The sequence below is a fragment of the Pimephales promelas genome, chromosome 18 (assembly GCF_988280905.1).
Source record: "Pimephales promelas chromosome 18, fPimPro1.hap1.1, whole genome shotgun sequence".
NCBI lineage: Eukaryota > Metazoa > Chordata > Actinopteri > Cypriniformes > Leuciscidae > Pimephales > Pimephales promelas.
The window spans coordinates 14,210,570-14,233,731 of record NC_142786.1 but is presented as its reverse complement, the minus strand read 5'-3'; the positions used below and the strand labels follow the sequence as shown (position 1 = coordinate 14,233,731).

Sequence of the window (23,162 nt, the reverse complement as noted above, 5' to 3'; positions counted from 1 at the left end):
CTTAAAGGGCACACTGCACTTATAATGTGATGCATGTAAATACACAGTTTCGTTCGTTACAAGTTGTAATTTATAACACATGTTTTAATGGCATTATGTTTAGAAATAAAAAAAATTGTAAAACGTTACCGATGTTTGATGTTCTGAGATTAAACTTCTGTGAATTTGATATTTGAATGTGAAAAGATGATTGTGGGGGAAAGGGGGGCAACCTCTTCTTTTGATCAGTGTTTCAGATATAAGCATCGAGATGTTTGCCTGAAACGGTTAACATCCTGGAGAAAGATGACATGGTCATTTGAAGGAAAAGAAGGAAGTAGAACCAGTGGAGCCAGGGGATTCTCTCAAGAAAAGAATAGAATACAGAGATTTCCAGACCTACAAGATCCAGAAATCCAGGCCTGAAAGATCTAGAAACCCTGAGAACCACCATGCTTTGGATAGAACTGATGAAGAGGCACAGATTCGAACAACACCAGTGACAGCTTCTTATGCAACGACTTATGGTCCATGTGAAAAAGAATGGACAATGAGAAAAGAAACGAGAAGAGATCAAACTTTTTCAGAGACTACGGACAGCAGTCTTTGCACATTGATGGAAAACAAGTGTGCAGAGGACATACCCCACTCTAAGAAATGCACAAAGACACAAAGACTGAACATGAAGAGACAAGTATACTCATTTGCATTAGATATATTGTTGTCAAGTGGATGCACACATGTGGATAAAGGATGTCCACACTGTGAAAATGAAAAACCACACACACACACACACACACACACACACACACACACACACACACACACACACACACACACACTATACTGTCTATTGATTGTTGAATGTTTGAGTTATCAAAACTAAACCAATATGCTAACATCACTGATTCACACTGTGAGAGCTTAGCTATTGCCTATTCTACTTTGGGATGTTACCTTTAAAAATGCTGTTTGTGTACTGTATGTATCATTCTTATTATCGGTCAGTCCATTATGTTATGTTGTGTTCCATGTTGAAACATCAGGCTGAAGATAATTCTCTGATCAATATTGGATGTTCCCGTTGGATGTGATGGTTCTTGATTACCTCTCTCAAACCCAAGAAATACTTTTCCAAAAAAAAAATGAAAAAAATTCAAACACAAACTATGATAAGTCTGCTCAAGTGAAGTAGAGCTGTAACCAGTGTGATTCCGATGACGGGTAAGATTTCTCTGATGGCCATAGGGGAGCAACCTAAGCCAGGGTGGCACCGCCACTGGGCACCTGCCCACCAGGAAAGGGAGGTGTTATTTAGGAAAAGGGAGTGGATGTGATGCTACTTGTGGCCAAGAGCATCAAACGGGGGACTGTAAGAAATTATAGTCTGCTCCGATCAAACTTCCACCCCAATATAGATTATATTGAAATGTTCCTTCACTTAAAAGAGCTTATTTATCATATAATCAATTCCTTACAATCTTAAACGAATCGCAGAGTCATGTTTATCACCTATAGAGTGGGAAAGACAGTGGGTAATTCAAGAACCATCTTGATTAGGGGGCTTCAAAGAGATGTTATCACCTTAAACATTTGGCCGTAATTACTTTAAACATTTGGCCGTTCTTATTTGAAAGAAGATCAAAGACAGAACACAGCTGTTACAACAAGAGCTACTTCATTTACATTAAGAGGACAGTAACGGGATAAAAGGTTGAAGATTCATTCTGACGCCGGTGAACCCAAGGTGCTTTGTGTGCCTTGCGACTGTAATAAACTTCATTTTTGATGCTGTAATAAACTTCATTTTTGAGATCTTCAATGTCCACTTCATTTTTTCTTACAGTAATAAACGCAAATAATAATTAGCTATCAAATCAAAATGCATTTAGGCTACATAGACCTATTCAGAAGACGCTTTTATCCACAAAAAAAAAAAGAACAAAGCAATTCGTCAAATGTCAGTCTTAGACAATAATAATGGGCTAAGATTCTAACAAACAAACACAGGTTGTTAACGCATATCCAACTGTTTGTGTGAAGTGCGCACTGCATGTCACTGCCGCGGCCGCAAACACTTGCATGTTCCTATCAACAGTGGAACAATTTAAAATAATCTAACATTTCTGGTCATACAGAAAAAAAATACATAATACATAATACATTATTTGCAACTACTTTTATTTGTGTAAACTCACAATAACAAGAAAACGTCGTTATTTTTCAGACACATTTATTATGATTAGCCTATAAATCACCTATAAATCATCTCTCTCTATGGTTCCTGAGACATGCTCTTCTCATTTAGCACTGCGGGCAAAATATAGTTTTTAGAAAGTAAAATCTTTTTTTTTTTTTTCATATTTATTTGCGAATATTTTAAATGTTTACTAAAGGCAAAAAGTCAATGTTATTTATTTTTTGTGCACAAACACTTGGATAGCCTATGCGTCAAAATCTTGTGTTTATTTGTGATAATCTCAGCCCTGTTTTATTATTGTCTAACCTGTATTATGACTGACATTTGACGAATTGCTTTGTTTCATTTTTTAAGCGTCTAAATATGTAGCCTAAATGTAATAATAATAGCATATTATTATTAGGCCTATTATTTGCGTTTATAACTTTAAATGAGTTCACTTAAGACAGGAATATGTTAATCATAAAACAATTTCTGAATGTTTTATTTTTATAGGCCTATAACTTTGTGTTAGGCTATATTTATTATTATTATTATTATTTGTATGTGAAGTCCTTTTAAAAACAATGCATCCCGTATCTAAACCGGATAGATACAGGATGTATCTGTTTTTAGTGGATTAGTGAAAGTCTGTTTATAATGCAAGTTGTTTATGAGTTTTTGAGTTTTAGGGTAGACTGGGTACAGTTGAGACACTTTTTGTGTTTTAATTTTTCACACAAAAATAGATACTGAAAAGACGTGAATTTCCACATGACATGCCACATGACATTTCATTAGCTTGTAGACTAAGATATTATCAATCAATATTACTCATAAGTAGTTTATATTTTCCACAATTAGCTCATATTGTCTTGTCATCTCTTGTATTGTCTGCAGAGATGACTACCCAGAACCCCCGCGTGTCACGTTAGGTCAAGGGAAGTTGATCTCTGGTCTGGATGAAGGTTTGCAGGGAATGTGTGTGTTAGAGAGGAGAGAGATCACTGTGCCACCCCACCTCGCACATGGCACCAATGGAGGTCAGTAACCATACTATTAAAAAAAACTTTTATATGCATTTTTAAAAAAATGTCAACACAGATTGTGCAAAGTGATGTTTCAATTTCATTGCACCACGGACATAGTGAAACATAGTGAATCTCTCAACTAGGATTCCAAAGGCTGTTCCAAAAGTTATCAGCAAAAATATGCTACTTTCTGAAATAGATATTTTTCAGAACGCTCTGTCAGGGCAAATGACACTTCGAGGTGTGTGGAGACTCCACACACAGGGGTCCAGTTGATCTGGAGTCAGTTCTGCGAAGCACAAATGGATCTGTTCGCTTTCCGGGAATACTCCCATTGTCCTCTTTAGTATTCCCTGATTGATGCCCGTCTCAGCATGGATGCACTGGTAAACAGCTAGCCTCGGGGTCTATACAAATATGTGTTTCCCTCTGAAAGCCTACTGCACAGGTGTTGTGCAAGCTCACCCATACCCACGCCTCTGGCATCTCCACGTCTGGCCCCTGGACGGGATGTGGAAGACTTGAGTAGATTATCACCAGTGGTGATAGATACCATCAATCAGGCTAGAGCCCCCTCTAGAAAGTGGAGTCTGTTCTGGTGTGGTTCAGTGTTTATTTCAAAACTATAAATTTATATCCCAGTACTACATGTGATAATTAAAATTATTGTACAGAAATAATTATACTGTGTGGTTGAAAAATGTTTGTTAAGCTGTTTCATACTTATACATGACTGCTCTCTCTGGGTCAACAGCAGCGCCAATATAGATTTGAATGTTCCTCTGTGATCGTACTTGTCTATGGAAGTAAAGTAATGCCAAATGTTTTTGAAACATAAAAGCCTGTTGAATTGCACTAAGTGATAGATAGACATTGCATTAACCGTGCTTTGTATGGGATGAAATTCAGCATGATTGAATGTTTAAGCTGTGAATATTTCAATTCAAAATATTTCAAACACATTTTCATGATTAAACATTCAATAATCCATATTTACCACATATTTCACCTCCAAAATATTAAAACTGTTTAAAAATACAACCTATAATATTCAACAGGCAATTTTCGGTCCATTTTATTTTGCTTTGCAAATTCACTTCCACAAATTCAGTGGTTCAAATTCGACAGTAAATTCAACGTTGACATCCAGGAACTGCAGGAAAAGCAGTAGATTACCGAGCATACTCTCCATCTGCTGTTAGTTGACCTCACCAGCAGGAGGTACAAGCGTGTGTTGTTGAAGAAGACCAGAGCAACAGTTAGAGCTAGCCATTCATTCAAAAAAATAATTTACAGCAATTGAGCATGCATTAAAGCCACACCATGCAATCTCAGATTTTTTTTGTAAAACAGTGACCTCTAGAGCCGCTGTGGTGCTTGCACTGTCGTAAAAAAACGTTATTGCCATTACTGCATATCTACTGAACTACTGTCAAGTGTTAGACTGCTTTTTAATTATAAATTTGCCTATCGCGTTTGCTGGCTTATAACGTTTTTACATGATTTCTGCAAAATCAGAAGTAAATAGCCTATAGTTTTTGGACTACAATTTCATTTATGTTTTTTGATTGTAATGTAAACATTACAAAATGTCAGATGACATCAATAAAGTTCGACATTATTTCATTACACTGGCCGTTATGATTTCATTGGACATGATTATTACAATTTATCATTATAGCAAATTGTGTTCAATTATTTTCAACCTCTAGGCTTATATATGTCCTAATAATTATGTGAGATATTAACTATGTCCTCGTGATAATCGCAAGAATCAACATCAACAGCGTCAAGGTTTAATTGATTCATAATCAACACAATTTGAAGTAAAGTTACAGTCGGGAAGTGCACTGTTAGTCAGATAAAGTTTATATAACAGTAACCATGCACGCCATAAGAAATCCGAACCAAACACAGGACTAAAGTTACGTGATAAATACACATCACAACACCTGAGTTCAGCTGGCAAACTAGCTCTTGTGGCAAGCTCGGCAATAAAACATAACGAAAAAAAACAACAAGACTAAGATAAACGACTGTTTGTTAGGAAGTCTACAGCTCTGGTAATCGAAAGCTAGCTAGACATTACTGGTCTAATTATCAACAACGGGTGAATAAACAGCACCGTAAAAAATGACATACTACAAGCCAGCGCAGCAACATACAACATAGAATGCAAACAAGTTTACAAATAAGAGATTTACTTCCAGAGTAAGAGAGATTTAAGTCCATCAACAAGATCACCAGGTCAGCGTCGCAGTTACAATCCAGTGCTGCTTTTAAGCTCGCGCCAACGAGTGAAAGCCCGACCGAGTGGACTCTTGTCCTGTTTCTTGCACGGTCCGATTCTCTTTCCCTTTTTCTGGACATTTCTGACCGAGTTTTCTTGGATGCGCAAAAGTAGCTTCATACAGTATGTTGTTGTTTATGTGTGTGACGTCGCTGCCGTAAACCATTTCGTGATTCTCACAAGCTGTGTCAGGGGCGCCACTCTCAAACTTGCATGGCTGGTTTTTCCGGCGGCGCCAAGCTTCACTACCAGGATGATTCGCCCTACTATGACTTTGTTTACCACCGAAACGACTTTGAAGCTGTTATATTAAGGTACAGATCTTGCATAGAGTGCCTTTAAGTTTTTGTGATGATTATCTGGGTCAGTATATGTGGATAAATACAGTAGGTAATCAACCAGAATGTGTTTTTTACCGCTGCAGTTCTGCTGCGGCGGTAAAACTTGGGGTGTATTTACTGCCTTTTGCCGCTAAGAGGCGCTACAATCACAGACTTTGAAAAGTGTTCGTTTTTTGTGTAATCTCCTGCAGCCGAGCCGCGGCTCATTCAGAGCAATTGAATGTTGGTAGCAGATTAATTCAATGAAACGTAGTTAAATTAATTAATGAATTAATTAATCACAATACTGAAATTAAATTGAATAAATAATGAAAACGTAAAACATTGCAGTAGAAACATATTAGGCTACATCACTGAGGCTTTACAAGCGTATAAGACGGTGATGCATCAGCAGTTTAATGGTAGCTCTGTGGTTAACGCATTAACCTCGACTTCATGTGCCTCCAAACGACCCGAGATCGAACCTCATTACATGCTTATGGCCTACAGCTTTTATGTTTTACCGTTGAAGCTTATTTATTAGCGAGTTTATTAACTGTTTATTTATTTAAAGTGTCCGACATAATTTGCCACTGCTCATTGAGAGCTGAGGTTGCAGATTAATTCAAGGTTAACATTGTAGTTAAACGAATTCATAATAACAATTATGAAAAAAGTAAATTAAAAATGAAATAAATGTGAAGTAAAAATAGACCTCTGTTATTCCATCAAATTTAAAGGGGGGGTTGACTGCGATTTCACTTTTTTCATTTTAAATAGTGTGTAATGTTGCTGATGGTGCATGAACAGTCTGCAAAGTTGCAGCGCTGAAAGTTCAATGCAAGCAGAGATATCGTCTTTTAAAAACCAGGAAGTGTAAACGCCTACAAAAACGACTCGATTTGGACTACAGCTGGGTTATGGTACGTCACTAACCCACACATTTGCATCAACCACTCCCTTCGGAATATGCAGGAAAGGGCATGCGCATATTTTTGCAGCACGTCGAGTGAGTTGTGTTCACCCAGCTGACAGGTCTTCTGTGTTCGAGCTTCCCACGGATGTTACTTCGTCAACAATGGATACCATTTATGTTTGATTATATTCCTGAAAGTGACGATCGTAATCTAGCTCTCTGTGCTGCGCATTTTACGGAAGACAGCTTTGTATTTGCATGTATAATTCCAGACATAACGTTAGCCTGTGTTTTATTTTTATTTTTTTTCTCAAATGCCAGCGCTTTATAGCCACTAGGCTACTAGTTATGCTAGTATTTTGTGTCTACGACCACTGCGTACAAACATTGTGGACCTGAATTTTGTATAAGTACTAATGTTGTAAATGTATTTTTCATGTGTATATGCTTTATGACGTTATTTTCGATTTGATCAAGAACGTAAACTTGCCAACGCTGTTTGTGTTTAACATTAGTAGCCAGTCAGTTGCTATCGTTGCCAGTCAGATGCTATTGTGTAAAACAAACGTACATATGGTTAAAAAATGTGGCAAATTATCATTCAGAAACGTTTAGTAAGAACCGTGTGTGGTGAGGTTCTGCTTGACTTTCTTCATCGCGGCTTTCTCGTCTGATTCTGCCTCACTGATAGCCTACTGCAGTCTCGACATCATTATTTACAGGTACGTGTATCCACCGTCTATGTCTATGGTATCCACCTTTGGCATGCCCGTTTCGCCCGTAAAGGTAATGGGCGTTAACCTTCCGGACAACGTGAGCGACAGTTTAGTCAATCACAACACACCCGCCCAAACGAACCAATCTGAGCCCACCACAAGTTTCTGAGGGAGTGGTTTCATAGACTCAGGAAGTCAACCGCTCGTTCAGGGGACAGAGGAGAGCGTGGCTTACAATAAAGGTGAAGTTTATGAAAAATAAGACTTTTTAAAAAAGAAAAAACACGAATACATGTTATATTGCACCCCATAAGCATAATCATGCACAGAAAAAAAAGCAGTCAACCCCCCCATTAAGCAAAGTAGGTACACTTCAACATTAGGCTATGTGCTCAGTTTTTCTATAATTTAGAAAGGCTATGTCAATAGGTTACTTGTCTTTTACTTTGTGTTAATTTAATGTGTTATTTATTAACTGAAACATAAGAGTAATAAATTAAACCAAATGATCATAAAATTAAAACATTTTCAGGGCTTGCAGTTAGGCCTCTAAACCACGTTACTCGGCAGCATTTGTGTTTAAGCATGCCAAAAATGCCTACCGCGGCAAAAATAAGCCAGTCGCATTGAAGTCGCAGGACATTGTGCAAAACAGCAGCAATTTCTGAATTTTAAAATGTAATTTTACTATCTGTTTATTAAAAAAAAATGCTGTCTCTATAGGGGGTCTGTTTTCATCCAATGATTTCTGTCAATATTGGAATGATTAAAACATTGTGTAATGTGATAAATAATAATTAAAAGCAGAAGACAGTTTAAATTCATATTGAACAACAATAAAATTAGTAGCCTTATTATTACTTTCTTGTGTTCCTCATCATGGAACTGTAAAATGAAGAGGTGTCCATGGTCTGACGACAGTTCAATTTTTTAAAGAAGTTCAGATAAAGTTATGTGGCACTAGTCTTTTTTATAAATGGCTGTGAAATGTGGGTGGGGTTGCACACATGTTAATCAAAGGTGAGAAAAACATTATGAAACGATCAGAGGTGCCTATTCAAACCGCGGGGCACGTGCCCTCTCAGATTTATGAGGCAATTTATATATATATATATATTTATAAAGTGTGTGTTTTTACATTTGTGTTTTCATTTAAAATAATCACACCGGAGCTCCGTAATCACACTTGTTCGCTCGGCTTGCGCTTAACCAGGATCACAACTGTTCAGTGTTTTCAAATAATATTTACTATTTATGTTTCTGATATTTAAATACACTGTAGATTATGTAAAGAAATACGGTACAATGTACCATACAAAATTGAAGGATTTTTTTTTTCCGTTGGGTATTTGTCTTTGTTTTTTGTCTAAGGTTGCGTTCTTTTGTTGGATTTCATGGATATTCTGACACAGGCCCGTCAGCAAGGGGGAATGCCCCCCCAAATGACTTACAGTGCCCCCAACCCTTAAGTACGTTTGTGACTATTTTAATTCTCCCTTACTATGTGGAGGTGAAAGCGGAACTTATATGACGGTCGAGAACAGTAATCTCTACAACGGTAGAAATGCATAACACACATTATATTCAGAAATTATTCAGAAAATTGATCTTTCAATGAATGATTACACAGAATGTAACTTGAAGTATAATTATATTCAAAAATGACTGTTAAAACATCCCGAAACAGCACCCAAATCTTGCAAAGACCTACCTCATTAATTATTCAAATACCACAGCCAATGGCAAATTTCCAGCAGCAGACCTTTCAATATGTTATTTTTTGTGTTAGTAGTTTTATTTATTCAAATTACAATATGCAGTTTTTTGTGTAATTGTATATGTAATATAATTCATGTAATTCGTTTAGTTAAGCATACAGTATTGTTTATACGTAATTCCTTTGCGCAGCTGCGCTGCGCATTACATGGAATCTCCGAATAAAAATTTGGCGGTTTTGTAGGCCTACAACAATTATGGATATAAGGAAGTTCTTCAAAGATTCGTCGTTGACAAAGACAACTTTGACCAAAACAATTTCAGCGGAGACAACTCTGGAGCTATGGTAGGAATGGAGAATTTGTCTAATGAGACACAAGTTCAAAGCGTAGACAGAGCAGCGGGTGTAATTATGAATGGGCCTACTACTAGTGACGTGATCGCCGCCGGGCCCGCCGCTGTGACTGGGCCGAATCTGCAGGCCATTGATGATCTTGGAAATGAAAGACCAAATCAGATCATTTTACAGCGATACCCTGCTCGCTTGTTTAATAATAAAAATCACTCCTTTGTGTCTTTATGGTATCAGACTCGTGACTGGCTTGAATATAGTGTTAAAGCTGATGCAGCATTCTGCTTCCCATGTCGAGTGTTCAATAGTGCGCACGCCGTAGTAGACTCGACTTTCACAGTTAAAGGGTACCGGGACTGGAAACATGCCGCTGAAAAAGACAAGGGATTCCATAAACACGCAAATTCAAAAGAACATTTGACATGTCTGGCAAGATGGAAAGAACACCAGATGCGCATGGATAGTGGAAGGGAAATTTCCACACTTCTCAATTTTGATCAGCTAAGCAGAAATCGTTATTACGTGTCTGCTCTCATTGATGTTGTGGGATTTCTCGCAGAAAATCAGTTACCTTTCAGAGGGAGCTGTGGTGCGTTTGATGACATGGCAGAGGATGGTAGTGGTCTTTTTCTCTCCCTGTTGAATTAGACTTTTAAGAAAGACCCTACATTGTCTGAAATAATAAAACACATCCCCCGTAATGCAAGCTACACAAGTCCGGATATGCAAAATGAACTGATCGCCATAATGAGTAACGTTGTGACTGATGCCATTGTCCAAGAGGTGGGCGATTCGTGGTATACTATTAAAGTGGATGGGACACGGGACCCCACTGGATGTGAGAACATATCTATAGTTATTCGCTTCGTGTCTGCATTACATGAAACAACAGAACGTCTACTCACAATAGCTACAGCAGATGCCGGTGATGCCAACACACTGACAAACAAAATTATGGAAGAACTGGCAAAAGCCGGACTGAACACGTCACAAATTTTAAGTCAGGTGTATGATGGAGCTTCTGTTATGGCTGGAAAGAATGGCGGTGTGCAGAAACTACTCCAAGAAAAGCTGGGCCGAGAAATTCCATATGTTCATTGCATGAACCATCAGCTGCACCTGGTGGCTGTGAACACTTTGACAGCAGAGAAAGCAGTCACCGATTTTTTTGATGTATGTTCCACCCTGTACAGATTCTTTCGGAAGCCTACTATTTCGGCGCAGTACAAAGGTGAGCGATTAAAGCGACTTCTTGAGCAGAGATGGACAGGACATTTATCAACAGTATCTGCGATCATTAAGTCTTTCAAGGAAATTGTTTCTTTGCTTTCGGAGATCGACGCAGAGCGCACATATGGTGCTGATGTGAGGATGGAGGCCATTGGGCTTTTGAGGGAAATTTCTCAGCCTGCGTTTATGTTCATCGCACACTTTGTAAAGACAGTGTTGATGTTGCTGGATGGCCCAAACAAGCTTTTGCAAAGTGAGGACATGGACCTGTTGATTGGGTTGGAACTGGTCGTGAGTGCCACTAAGTGTGTGAGTGAACTCCGCTGTGAGGCCAAGTTCACAGAGCTGTGGGATGCGGTCACCGTCACCGATTTGGATGTTACTTCCGCACCTCCAAAACGGCAGCGCACACTAAATAAGAATTTACACCAGTATTTCGTTGAAGAAACAACAGGACAAAAGGACAATGACAAACCAAAGCTACAGAGGCTTTATTACAGTGCACTTGACACACTTCTTGGAGAAATCAACCATCGCTTCGGTGAGCGCAACACACAGCTTGCGCAATCGCTGATTGCTTTGAACCCAGAAAGCGATCAATTTTTGAATCCGAAGTTACTCCAGCACATCATGTCATTAACAAAATCAACCATCGTTGAAACAGAATGTATCGTTGCTAAACAGTTTATTTCTACACAATTAAACAAAGAAGGAAAAGCGAAATTGACAACACAAAATCTCCTTTCAAAGTACCACACAACATTAGAAGCAATGCCAAGTGTTCTAACAGCTTTGAAGACTGGATTGACGCTTGGTGCTTCAACCGCAATGTGTGAAAATTCATTTTCAGTTTTGAGGAATGTTTTCACCGACCACAGACGTTCTATGCGCCACACATGCAAGGCCCAGCTCATTCAGCTGGCATTTGAGAAGGATCTCACACGCAAGTGTCAACATGAATGGAAAGATAAAGTTCTTCGGAGATTTCACTCGGAGACGCGCCGCCTTCAGCTATTTTAATTCATTGTGAATACAATGCTTGCCTGCTATTGCATTTGTATTGCAGTAGCCTATGCAATGCAATGCATTGAATTGTATTAAATTTTTTATTATTGTTGTAAGTTGAGTCATAAGTCAAATTGTTTTGTCAAATTGTTCAAATTGTTTTTGTTGGTGTAGTTTTAGATTGGACTTGTATGTAATTATATTCATTACGTTGATTGTGCCTGTTACTACTCAAGAAAGACACTAGATGGCACTGTGTTATGTAAGTGACGAACAATGCATTGACAAAAAATATTAGCCAAATGTGGAAATGTTAAGATAAAATAAACAGAGACGTTGAGACCATATGGTGAAGTATTTTGTTCGAATAACTGAACAATTATTTACACTTATTGAACACTTATTTTAGTTATAGCTTAATATGGGTTGTTGTTTTGGAATGTCTCAGATCATTTAAAAAAGTGTGCCCCCCTATGAAAATTAAATGCCCCCCCATTTGGTTTGTTCTGGCGACGGCCCTGTTCTGACACTTAATGTGGTAAAACCCGAAAATAATGTTTTGCTAAATGTCAAATAACCCGTTAAAATAACGTTATTTAGTTACCACCTGGCATGTTAGGCATGTCTTGAGTATTGTTTTACAGATATTTCTTCCCGAGCGCATCCGGTAACCAGTTGTGATAAAGTGCAGTAGGCTAATTTTACTAACGTTAGTGTTTTTGGAGCAATTGAATGCCTTCAAACAAAAGCTACCAGAGGAATCGTCAAGAAATGTAAAGGCCAGTTTTAAAGTTTTACAAAAATAAACCAAACATTGTTCTTGAATTATTTGAAGAAAAAACGACATACTAAAAATACCAGCCTCTCAGGAGCTGCTTTGAGTACACTCATGGCGTTTAAAAAACGCGGCGCTCCCATTGAAAACATACGCTAAGCGCGTGGAAAAACTGTTATGAGAAAAATAAATTCAAGTGAGCACTGCCGCGTTTGTCGAACACTAATTCTGCCCTACAAAGGCAAAGTGCAGTAATTATGCAAACAAAAAAACGGAAAAAAAGTCCTTTAAAGTTTTTATCCAAGCCAGTCAAACATGTTATGGGCAGATTATTTGGTAATGCATCTCCGAAATGGGACATAATTTAACCCAGATATTTTTTCACAAGACAGAACACATGTCATAAAGCCCATTTCAAGGTTAACTCAATTTTGACCAAATGTGTAGTTACTGCGCTTTTTTGTGCCAGAATAATACCTGTTATGGGCGTGGCATTTTCAGTCAAAAATTGAAATATAAATTCTCAGAAAAATAATTAATACCAATATATTGAAACATCTGTTTATCCATGCTACTCCCTTAAAGGAGTCCAGACATTAGAAAAATATCAGTCTGCGTTTTTATATTTAATATTAAGGAAATAGACATGCATTCATGCGTGACAAAAAATCTTTAAAGGTGCCATCTGACATAATAAATCAAATCTTACTCCATATTCCATAACAGATGGGGGCAGTATACCTCCAGAAAATGAGTTGTGCTCCTACCATCGCGCATGTTATTCAAATCATTTGACATGATAGTAAAAGGTTGGAAGACCGCAGTTTCACGTGGAGCATTTGGAGATTTTTAGAGATCAGAGACTCAATGAACAACATCTCAACACTAAATGATGAAGACCGCCTCATAGACGCCTGTCTCAAAAACAAGCTGGTGCATTTTGACGATATGGGAAAATAAAAGCTTGGGCAATTATTTGAAGTTTCTGGTATTCGTTTTGTTCATATTACACTTTTATTGTTAGTTTGAATTAATTTGAAAGACAGCATTCACTGATGTTGATCAACCTAGCGCCATTCAGAGCTGCCAACTCTTAACAAATTCACCATGAGACACGCAATTGACACTTAGCAAGCAGGTTAGTTAAGCTCTCAGATTCTGTCAATTTTATTACACAATTCAAAGAATAAATACCGTTTTGGCGGTTGTACATGTTACACCACAGATCCCTAGCGCACGTGAACCGATCGTCTCTACTAGCTAATAGTAAAAGAACACGAACACTGTTGAAAGTCTGCTACAACTTACCAAAATGTATTCCTCATGCATAATGTCGACCAATCATTTTTTGAACTCTTCCCTGAACTGAAATGTAGTAGTGGGCTGTATTTCCACATGACTGACATCAGGTTCATAAATCATTGCGCGGGTGACGACAGCATTTTTATTTAAAAAAAGGGTGGCCGAGAGTTCAGTGGTGGACGGCAAATTCACATTTAAATGTAAAAGTATTATGTTTTTATTTACTCAAATAGCCAGAGAAACCAGTGTTAAAAGCCAAAAGTTTTTTTTTGTTTGTTTTTTTTTTTTTCGTTTTTTTTCTTCTTATTATTCATCTTAACTCATTCGTCAGCATTGCATGGTTTTGTCAAGTGGAAATGCGAAAACGGCTTTTATAGCATTGTATTGCATTTCTTGTACATTGTATTTCTTTATTATTCATTATTTCATTATTTTATGCAACTTTAAATGTGTACACAAAAGAGAATTCATGGCTCTGGATATTTGTTTATTTTTGTAAGGGTCTCTGAGTGTTTGCAAGGTTGATACATTTAAACTATAATATACTTTTGTTTTGTGTCGTTTAATGTAAAATGTGTAGTGTTGTGGTCCTGTGAGGGAAAAGGGTAGGCTACTTCACATTTGTACATGAATACTATCGCAGTATGAAGTTCCTTACATTCTCCCACTGGTTATTTTAAAAATTAAAGTAACAAATTGTTGGTCCATTGTCACAATATTAACAAATTGTTGCTAACTTCAACTTCGTCCCATATCAAAGTGCGCACCTGAAGCGCTCGGACCGGTCTAGCCTGCGGAGGATTGTTCTTGTCGCCTAGCAACTGTGACTGACAGCTGACGACGACGAGCGGGAGTAACGACGTTTGCACTGGACTTTTTATATTTGGTTTAAAATATTCAAATAGGATTGACAGCCTGTATAAATATATTCACCATGGTCCATTTAGACAATAAAAAGAAAACCCTACAAAATCGTATGGTACGATTAACATTTGAATAGGCTATTGGCTATATATGTGCCTACGTTTTATCATTATTATTTTTTAGGCTATTTCATTACAATATTTACGTAGGTTAACACCCAATATTTGAACAGTTTACAGTGTAATCTGGCTATTCAGGACGCAGCCTCTAGCATTAAACCAGCTCTGGCCAACTCTTGAGCCGAAAATACATGACTCGAAATATTTTTTTAGTGGTTATGTGAATTGAAATTATGTGATTTTATATATATTGCCCCTCATTTAAAGACAGGAAAATATAAAACATAACATTTCCAGTAAAATATAAAACAACAAAATGACAATAGCCTTTCTCCATAGCTGTTTACTCAGTTTCATTAAATGAATGATCAGGGTGGCAGCTGTACTCTCGCTCCGTTGCTTGGCGCCAGGAGCAGTAATAGGGAACACCTGGTTGCGCAATTAGGAAATCCCACGAAGGCTACATGAAGCGTCCTTCGAAGGCCAAATAGACTGCATCCTTCGAAGTCTACAGCCTTCGAAGTACGCAGCCTTCACATTGGGACACAGCAATTGAAATGTCAACTTGTAAACAGAACAATTCAAAACGAAACTAAACCAAAAAGATTGATTCAGTCTTCTCATTCCTCATGAAAGCACCCAATTTATTTTGACTGACTGCGAGATAGGCCTATTTTAACTTTTGAGTAATAAAATGTTCTGCTATACGTTTATATTTAAAGCAATATTCTATTTAAATGTAGGCTACTTTTATATAATTACTTTTCTCTTTCGCTAAATGTCCCTTTGCGCCACCTGGTGGTCATTTCGCGGCCGACTTTGAAATACGGCTGGTTTATTTTTGCCGCGGTGGCAGTAAGTGTCATTCTGGTTGATCACCTACTGTATGATCAAGACACAAAAGCTATGTTTGTTTAATTCAATAACTCTCCTTGTTACTTTCCCTGTGTACCCTACATGTTATCAGCTTTCTCTGCCATGAACGGGATTATAATCAGTTTCCCTCAATACCTCATCATTCTCAAGGATATCGTAGCTTAATGGACTAATACAGTGACCGGAATCACTGAATTTGTGGAAGCGAATTTGCAAAGCAAAACAAAATAAATCGAAAATTGCCTGTTGGATATTATAGGATTTATTTTTAAACAGTTTGAATATTTTGGAAGTGAAATATTAAAGGTGAATATGGATTATTGAATTTTTGGTAATGAAAATGTGTTTGAAATGTTTTGAATTGAAATATTCAGAGCTTAAATATTCAACCATGCTGAATTTCAGCCCATGAAAAATGCAAGCCCTAAAAATACAATGCATTAAAATGCAAGCATGGTTAATGCAATGCCTATTTTTGACAATTAATGCAATTCAACAGGCTTTTTTTGTTTCTAAAACATTTGGCATTATTTTACTTCCATACTTTTCAAAGGTTTAATAAGACATAGCTGAATCATTGCGTACATAGTGAGTACATAAAGACATTGTCAATGGATCACTGATTTCACAGTCATCATGTAAACACACGCTATTAAAAAAAACGAATCGGTTACCTAACGTAACCTCGGTTCTCTCTAGATGAGGGAACGAGTATTGCGTAAGCTAGCTTACGCTAACGGGAAAGATTCATCTTTGCTGAGAAGTTGAAGCCAAAAAATTATTCCATAATTTTGTAATCATTGTCAACACAGTATCTCTGAGGCAGACCATGAGCAGGGCTAGATAGCAGCTCATTGGTTCGATCAGAGAAAATGCACGAGCCTATGGGAGAGCGGCGCTGAGCCCGCGGCCAATGAGCGGACGGCGCTCGCTCATTGCGTCAGAGCCCGCCGAAAGGGGCGTGGCTATAGTGTATAAAACTGGCTCTCCCAGGCTCAGTCGTTGATTTCTTTCAGCACGGCCGGGAACGCAATACTCGTTCCCTCATCTAGAGAGAACCGAGGTTACGTTAGGTAACCGATTCGTTCTCTTACAAGAGGTTCTCTCGTATTGCGTAAGCTAGCTTACGCTACGGGAACATCTGGTCAATGCCGTGCGCGCTATGTAACCACTAAGCATCCCAGGGGGGAAAACACCGGGGAAATCTTAAAGTGGAAGAAGACAATAAGGCGGCCAGCATAGCGGCCGTTATCACCTAATGCATACGCCCTTAAGGCGGCCGGCATAGCAGGCCGTAAACGTATAATGCATAAGCACATAGGGGGAAGCACAAGGGGCGAACCGGTTGTGATAGGACTCCCAATAGTGCAGCTTCTTATAGGAGAGCTGTATAGTACTAGACCGCCAGTAATTTAGCCTGTAAGGCGGGGACTTCCAAGTTATAGAATCTGACAAAAGTGGAGGGGGAGGCCCATCCCGCAGCCACACAAATGTCGTGAATGGAATTTCCGCAGGACCATGCCCACGATGAGGCCATGCCTCTGGTGGAATGAGCCCTGACGCCCAGCGGGCAAGGCAGGTCTTTTGAGGCGTAAGCAGAGGTAATAGCATCCACTATCCACCTAGACACCTTTAGACATTTTTAGCGAGAGGTATTTTAGATCCACGGACTCGAGTGGTTCAAACGGTGGGGCTTTCAAAGCTTCTAGAACTATAGAAAGATCCCAGACCGGCACCGTGGGGGGGCGAGGGCGATTCATCCTTCTGGCTCCCCTGAGGAAGCGGATGATTAGCTCGTCTTTGCCCAACGACTGGGCGCGCCGGGGTTCAGCGAACGCCGCGACGGCTGCCACATAAACCTTTAGAGTGGATGGGGACCTGCCCTTATCCAGCATCTCCTGAAAGAACATGAGCAAAGACGAAACCTCGCACGTCCGTGGGTCCAAGTTCTTGTCGGTGCACCATCTAGAGAACACAGACCATTTTGCAGCATAGAGCTTTCTAGTAGATTCCGCTCTGGCATGTTTGATCGTGTTCAGAACTCCTTCGGGCAAATCGACGAGTAGTCGTTGGTCACCCATGCATGAAGCGCTCAGCGCTGTGGATGGGGATGCCAGATCATGCCGCAAGCTTGAGTGAGGAGATCTGCTCTGATTGGAATGGACCACGGGGCTGTCAGTGACAGCTGCGTGAGCTCCGGGAACCAAATCTGATTCTCCCAGCGCGGGGCTATGAGGAGCACCGGGTGGCGTGTGTCCCTGATTCTCTGAATGACCTGCGGTAGCAGAGAAATCGGGGGGAAAGCATAGAGCGGGCGGCGGGGCCAATCCTGGGCCAGTCCTCGCTCTTTGAAAAGAATATCGGGCAGTGAGCGTTCTCTTCTGACGCGAAAAGATCTATCTCTGCTCTGCCGAATAGGCGCCACAATGTTAGAACTGTTTGAGTGTGCAGGGACCATTCTCCGGGGGACCGTTGAGTGTGCAGGGACCGTCGTTCAGATGGCCCGGTACATGCGTCGCTCTGAGCGAAAGCAGGTGACTCTGGGACCACAATAGGATGCGGCGCGTCAGATGAAAGAGATTCTTGGATCTGACCCCGCCCTGACGGTTGATGTATGACACCAGGGCCATATTGTCTGAGCGAATCAGGACGTGGTGACCGTGTATGCGCGGGAGGAAAAACAGCAGCGCGTTCTCGACCGCGATCATTTCCAGACAGTTTATGTGTAGGGAACTCTCCTGGCTCGACCACTGGCCAGCGGCCGGTGAGCCCTCGCAGACCGCACCCCAACCCGTGTTGGACGCATCTGTGGAGATGACTTTTCGGCAAAAAAAGGTTCCCATGGTAACGCCCTTCTGAAACCAATCGGTTACTGACCATGGTTGCAGTGCAGTGATACATGTCTGTGTAACCTTGATAATCTGGCGGCCCGTAGTCCACTCGCGGTGGGATATGCGGCTCTTTAACCAGAGTTGAAGGGGGCGCATGTGCAGGAGACCCAGCTGTAGTACAGCGGAGGCTGAGGCCATATAACCCAGCATCCTCTGAAAAGACTTCAGGGATGTGTGGGTACCCATCCGAAAGGAGGCGGCTAGACGCTGAACACGGCGCGCGCTGTGTGGATAAGCGAGCCTTCATCGTGATAGAGTTCAAATCTATTCCAAGGAATGAAATAGTTTGACTGGGCTGGAGAGAGCTCTTTGTCCAGTTGACAGAGAGTCCCAGCGCTTTCAGATGGTTGAGGAGAACTGCACGGTGCGACAGAAGCTCCGTCTGAGATTGTGCTAGAATCAGCCAGTCGTCCATATAGTTTAAAATGCGCAGCCCCTGACTCTGCAGGGGGGCGAGCGCTGTATCCATGCACTTCTTGAACGTACGGGGTGCTAAGGATAGGCCAAACGGGAGAACGGCATATTGTTAAACCTGATCCTCGAAGGCGAAACGTAGGAATGGCCTGTGACGAGGATTTATCTGGATCTGAAAATAGGCGTCCTTCAGGTCTAGAGAGATGAACCAGTCCCCCTGGCGGACGTGCGCGAGGAGTTTTCTGACTGTGAGCATTTTGAACGGTCTCTTCATGAGCGCTTTGTTCAAAACCCTGAGATCTAAGATCGGCCTGAGGCCGCCGTCTTTCTTGGGAACAAGAAAATAACGGCCGTAAAACCCCGACTCGGTCATACATGGCGGAACTCTCTCTATTGCGCCCTTCTGCAGCAGCTTCGCATCTCTGAGCGGAGCGTGTTCATCACAGCTGGGCTGACAGCGGATTCGAGCCGAACGCGTGAGCGGGGTGGGCGGCGACGAAACTGTAATAGATAGCCATTCTTTATGATGCTTAAAACCCACGGGGAGATGCCGGGGATGGCTTCCCCACGCTTCGCAGCATGCGGCTAGTGGTTTAATGGCGATTTCGCCCTGATTGCTGCACATAGCGGGCTGCACACTGTGTGTGGGCGCGCTTAGAGTGTGTGTGGCAACGGGACTTACACTCAGAGAGGAGTTTATGGGCCGTGAGACAGAGCGAGCAGAGGGGGGACACGCACATGGGCTCGTGGGCGTGTTTATGTTTTCTGCTACTAGAGCGGTCAGTGGCCGCTCTGTGAGAATGGGCTCTGTGGGAGACACGGGGCATGGTGCTTGTGTGTTTGAGTGAACACATGCTTGTGGGCACATTTTTTACACTTGAGGCTTTTATGCTCTTTCTGTGAACTCTCTGGGTAGCCGTGAAAACAGCTTTTTGTCGCTCACAAGCGGGCAGGGAAACCGGCTTGTTTGTGGCGGTAAACACTACTGTAGTCGGTGAGGCGTCGGGGACTAGCAGAGGACGAAACTTTGACGGCGGTCCGGCCGCAGCGGGAGAGGGCCGTCTTTTTCTCAGCTGTGCTAGGCAGACTTTTGCTGATCAGGCTTCAGCGTGATCTTGGGTCGAGGCCCCCGGGGAGGAGGCTGTCTGCGGCGGCTGTCAGAGCGAGAGCGAGGGCGGCCGCCCTGTCTACGCTGGGGCTGCTGAGCTTACTGAGGCGGGCGCTGTTGCGGGGTTCTGGCAGGGGGCTCGTGAGAGCGGCCTGCAGAAGTGCTGGCGCGGCGGGGCAGGAACAAGTTCATGGCCTGGGTGGCTTTTTGTACCTCGGAGAAGCGGTCAACGATGCCCGTGACGGCAGATCCGAAGAGGCCGGTCGGAGAGATAGGCGCGTTGAGGAACACGGCACGTTCTGAATCTCCCATGTCGGCAAGCGTGAGCCACAAGTGTCTCTCAGCGACACAGAGGGCGGCCATGCATCTCCCCAGGGCTTGTGCGGAGGCTTTAGTGGCACGAAGGGAGAGGTCCGTAGCGCTTCTCAAATCCGAAAGAATGGGCGGGTTCCTACCGCTCTTTGCCATTTCGCACAAGATGTCGCTCTGTAGCACTTGGAGGACTGACATGGAATGCAGCGCTGAAGCGGCCTGTCCGGCGGCGGCGTAGGCGCGAGCATGAAAAGTGGAGGTCGCTCTGCAAGCTTTCGAAGGAAGCGTAGGGGAAGAACGCCATCTAGCAGAGGGCGGGCAAAGGTGAGCGGCGACCAGGTCCTCGACGGGCGGCATGGCAGTATATCCCCTCTCGGCGGCTCCATCCACTGAGCGCAGCGAGGCGGACACGTCGGAGCGGTTTCGAGCCGAAAGAGGGGCATTCCAGGACTTAGTGAGCTCGTTGTGTAGCTCAGGCAGGAATGGTGCAGCCCGGCTGCAGGCGGGGGCCGGGCGCCGGAATTTACCATCCATGCGGTTCGGTGGTTGCTCGGGGGGAGGCGACCACTCGAGTCCCAGGCGGTCGACGGCCTGTGAGAGGAGACGCAACAATTCCTCTTCAATGCCGGTGCGGGTCCCCGCAGACTCTCTCGTCGAAGAGCCAATCGACAACCAGTCCTTGCTGTCAGAAGCGTGCAGCGAACAACAGTCCTTCTCTTCCGCGGTGTCGTCGGAGGCGACAGAGCGGCCACTCGGCGGCAACTGTATGTCCGGCTGGGGCGGAGAGGGAGAGCGGTTGGTGGGCGGCAGCGGCGGCCCGCATGGATCCGCAGGGGGCTCCGGCGGCCTCTGGGAGCGGCGTTTCTTCTTCCGCGGCGAAGTGAGAGGCGGCGCGGGAGCGGTTTTGACCGCCTGCAGTCGTGCCCGCAGGGAGGACAGAGGCAGGTCTTCGCAGTGGTCGCATCCTCCGTTGGCGAGGGCGAGCTCTGCGTGTTCCACTCCAAGGCAGAGAGCGCAGATGAGGTGGCGGTCTCCTTCTTCGAGTGGAGAGCGGCATGAACCGCAGAAAATTCGAGGCATCTTGAAAAAGACGCTCGAGCTCTTTTGTGAATGGAATAAGGCAAAAAGGATACGGCGTCGGACGGCGCTAGCTTGCAGGACGGCTGAAGGTGGCAGACGGCCGGCTTCCTCAGTCTCCGGAGCTCGCTAGAAGGTGCCTTCTTGACGACGGCGGCTTCTTCCCAGGACAGCGGATGCGTGTAGCTTGCTGAATGATGAAGAATCAACGACTGAGCCTGGGAGAGCCAGTTTTATACACTATAGCCACGCCCCTTTCGGCGGGCTCTGACGCAATGAGCAAGCGCCGTCCGCTCATTGGCCGCAGGCTCAACGCCGCTCTCCCATAGGCTCGTGCATTTTCTCTGAGCGAACCAATGAGCTGCTAGCTAGCCTCGCTCATGGTCTGCCTCAGAGATACTGCGTTGACAATGATTACAAAATTATGGAATCATTTTTTGGCTTCAACTTCTCAGCAAAGATGAATCTTTCCCGTAGCGTAAGCTAGCTTACGCAATACGAGAGAACCTCTCGTAAGTGAACATAAATTTTTGCTTGAGTTATGCATGTTACCACCTCCTGGGCTGTTGTGCAATCATTTTTAATCTTATCTTTTTTCTCTCTCTCTTTCCACTTTTTTTGTGGTATAATTTGCTGATATTGTTTGATTATTTAAAAAAGTAAAAAATAAAAAACATTGACAAAAAAATAAGTGTACCTTAAATCCTTAGGGCAGGTGTGGGTAGACGAACGGCAAACAATATTCAACAGGGGCAAGGCAAAGAGAGATAATCCAGGGAAACAGCAATGATCCAAACGAGGTACAAACAGAGTCCAAAGGGCTAGGCCAAGGGTGAATCCAGGAAACACTGGATTCTGGTGGTGACCAACCGGAAGTGCATGGACCAGATTCGTGACAGTTATATCTTTGTCATGACTTCTAAATAGTTGAAGCAACATAAGAAGGATCCTAAACCTGATGCTTTAGGAGACGATGTCACTGAACTTAATACGGTTTCTAAGCGAAGAAATAAAACAAACTTTGCCTTATATCGGGGCCTTCAATCACGATCAGTCTCTTGTACAGTACGTTTAATAAGTTTCTGAATGTAGTTCACCTAATGGCCACCCGTTTCGCTAATAGACTCTTTAAAGGGGTCTAAGCAGTGGTGTAGTGCAGGGTATACGCAGGTATACGGCGTATACCCACTTCCTTTTCAGTCGGCATTGCATATACCCACTTCTAAATTCCCTCTGATGCGCATCATTTAGTTGCTAATCCAATTTCGTGAATAAAAAAAAAAACAACCAGATAGGGTCGTACCCGTAATATTAACTCTAATTTGTTGCTGCAATGATTCTCCCATCGCGACGATAACTGACCTTCTCATCTGATCTGCTTCACCACTCAAACACCCGCTCGTCAATGTCAAAATGTTCGTGAGACCAAAGAATGCAGTATTTTTGTTCACAGAAGCGTGAGCCGAGCGCGAATCCCAACGCGACGCTTCACTTCAGTTAACGATCATACAGTGTAAGATAAAATGCAAGTAGCTCAAATTTATGGCTGTTTTTCAATAAACGTTTTAAATTCCGACAGAATTTCAGTTTGATTAAAGACAGTGGAAATTATAAGCTCAATAGCAACACAAGCACCCTATTAAATATATTGCCATTATTATTATATTGTATACATATATTTGTATAACGT

The 23,162-nt window shown here is 42.2% G+C and overlaps 1 protein-coding gene and 1 pseudogene across 5 annotated transcripts in view; both read left to right on the top strand.

Moving 5' to 3' along the window:
- Positions 1-23,162, top strand: part of fkbp10a (FKBP prolyl isomerase 10a) — a 367,658-nt gene that overhangs the window by 126,678 nt on the left and 217,818 nt on the right. For 4 of the 5 annotated variants that reach the window (XM_089122621.1, XM_089122620.1, XM_089122623.1 and 1 more), the window contains exon 8: positions 3,059-3,201. In XM_089122621.1, the coding sequence (XP_088978747.1) occupies positions 3,059-3,201 (143 nt within the window). Of the gene's footprint in view, positions 1-3,058; positions 3,202-3,399; positions 4,694-23,162 lie in introns of those variants that run through there. The other variant, XM_089122624.1, reaches the window with a different exon arrangement.
- LOC148970950 (uncharacterized) lies at positions 9,307-11,749 on the top strand (annotated as a pseudogene).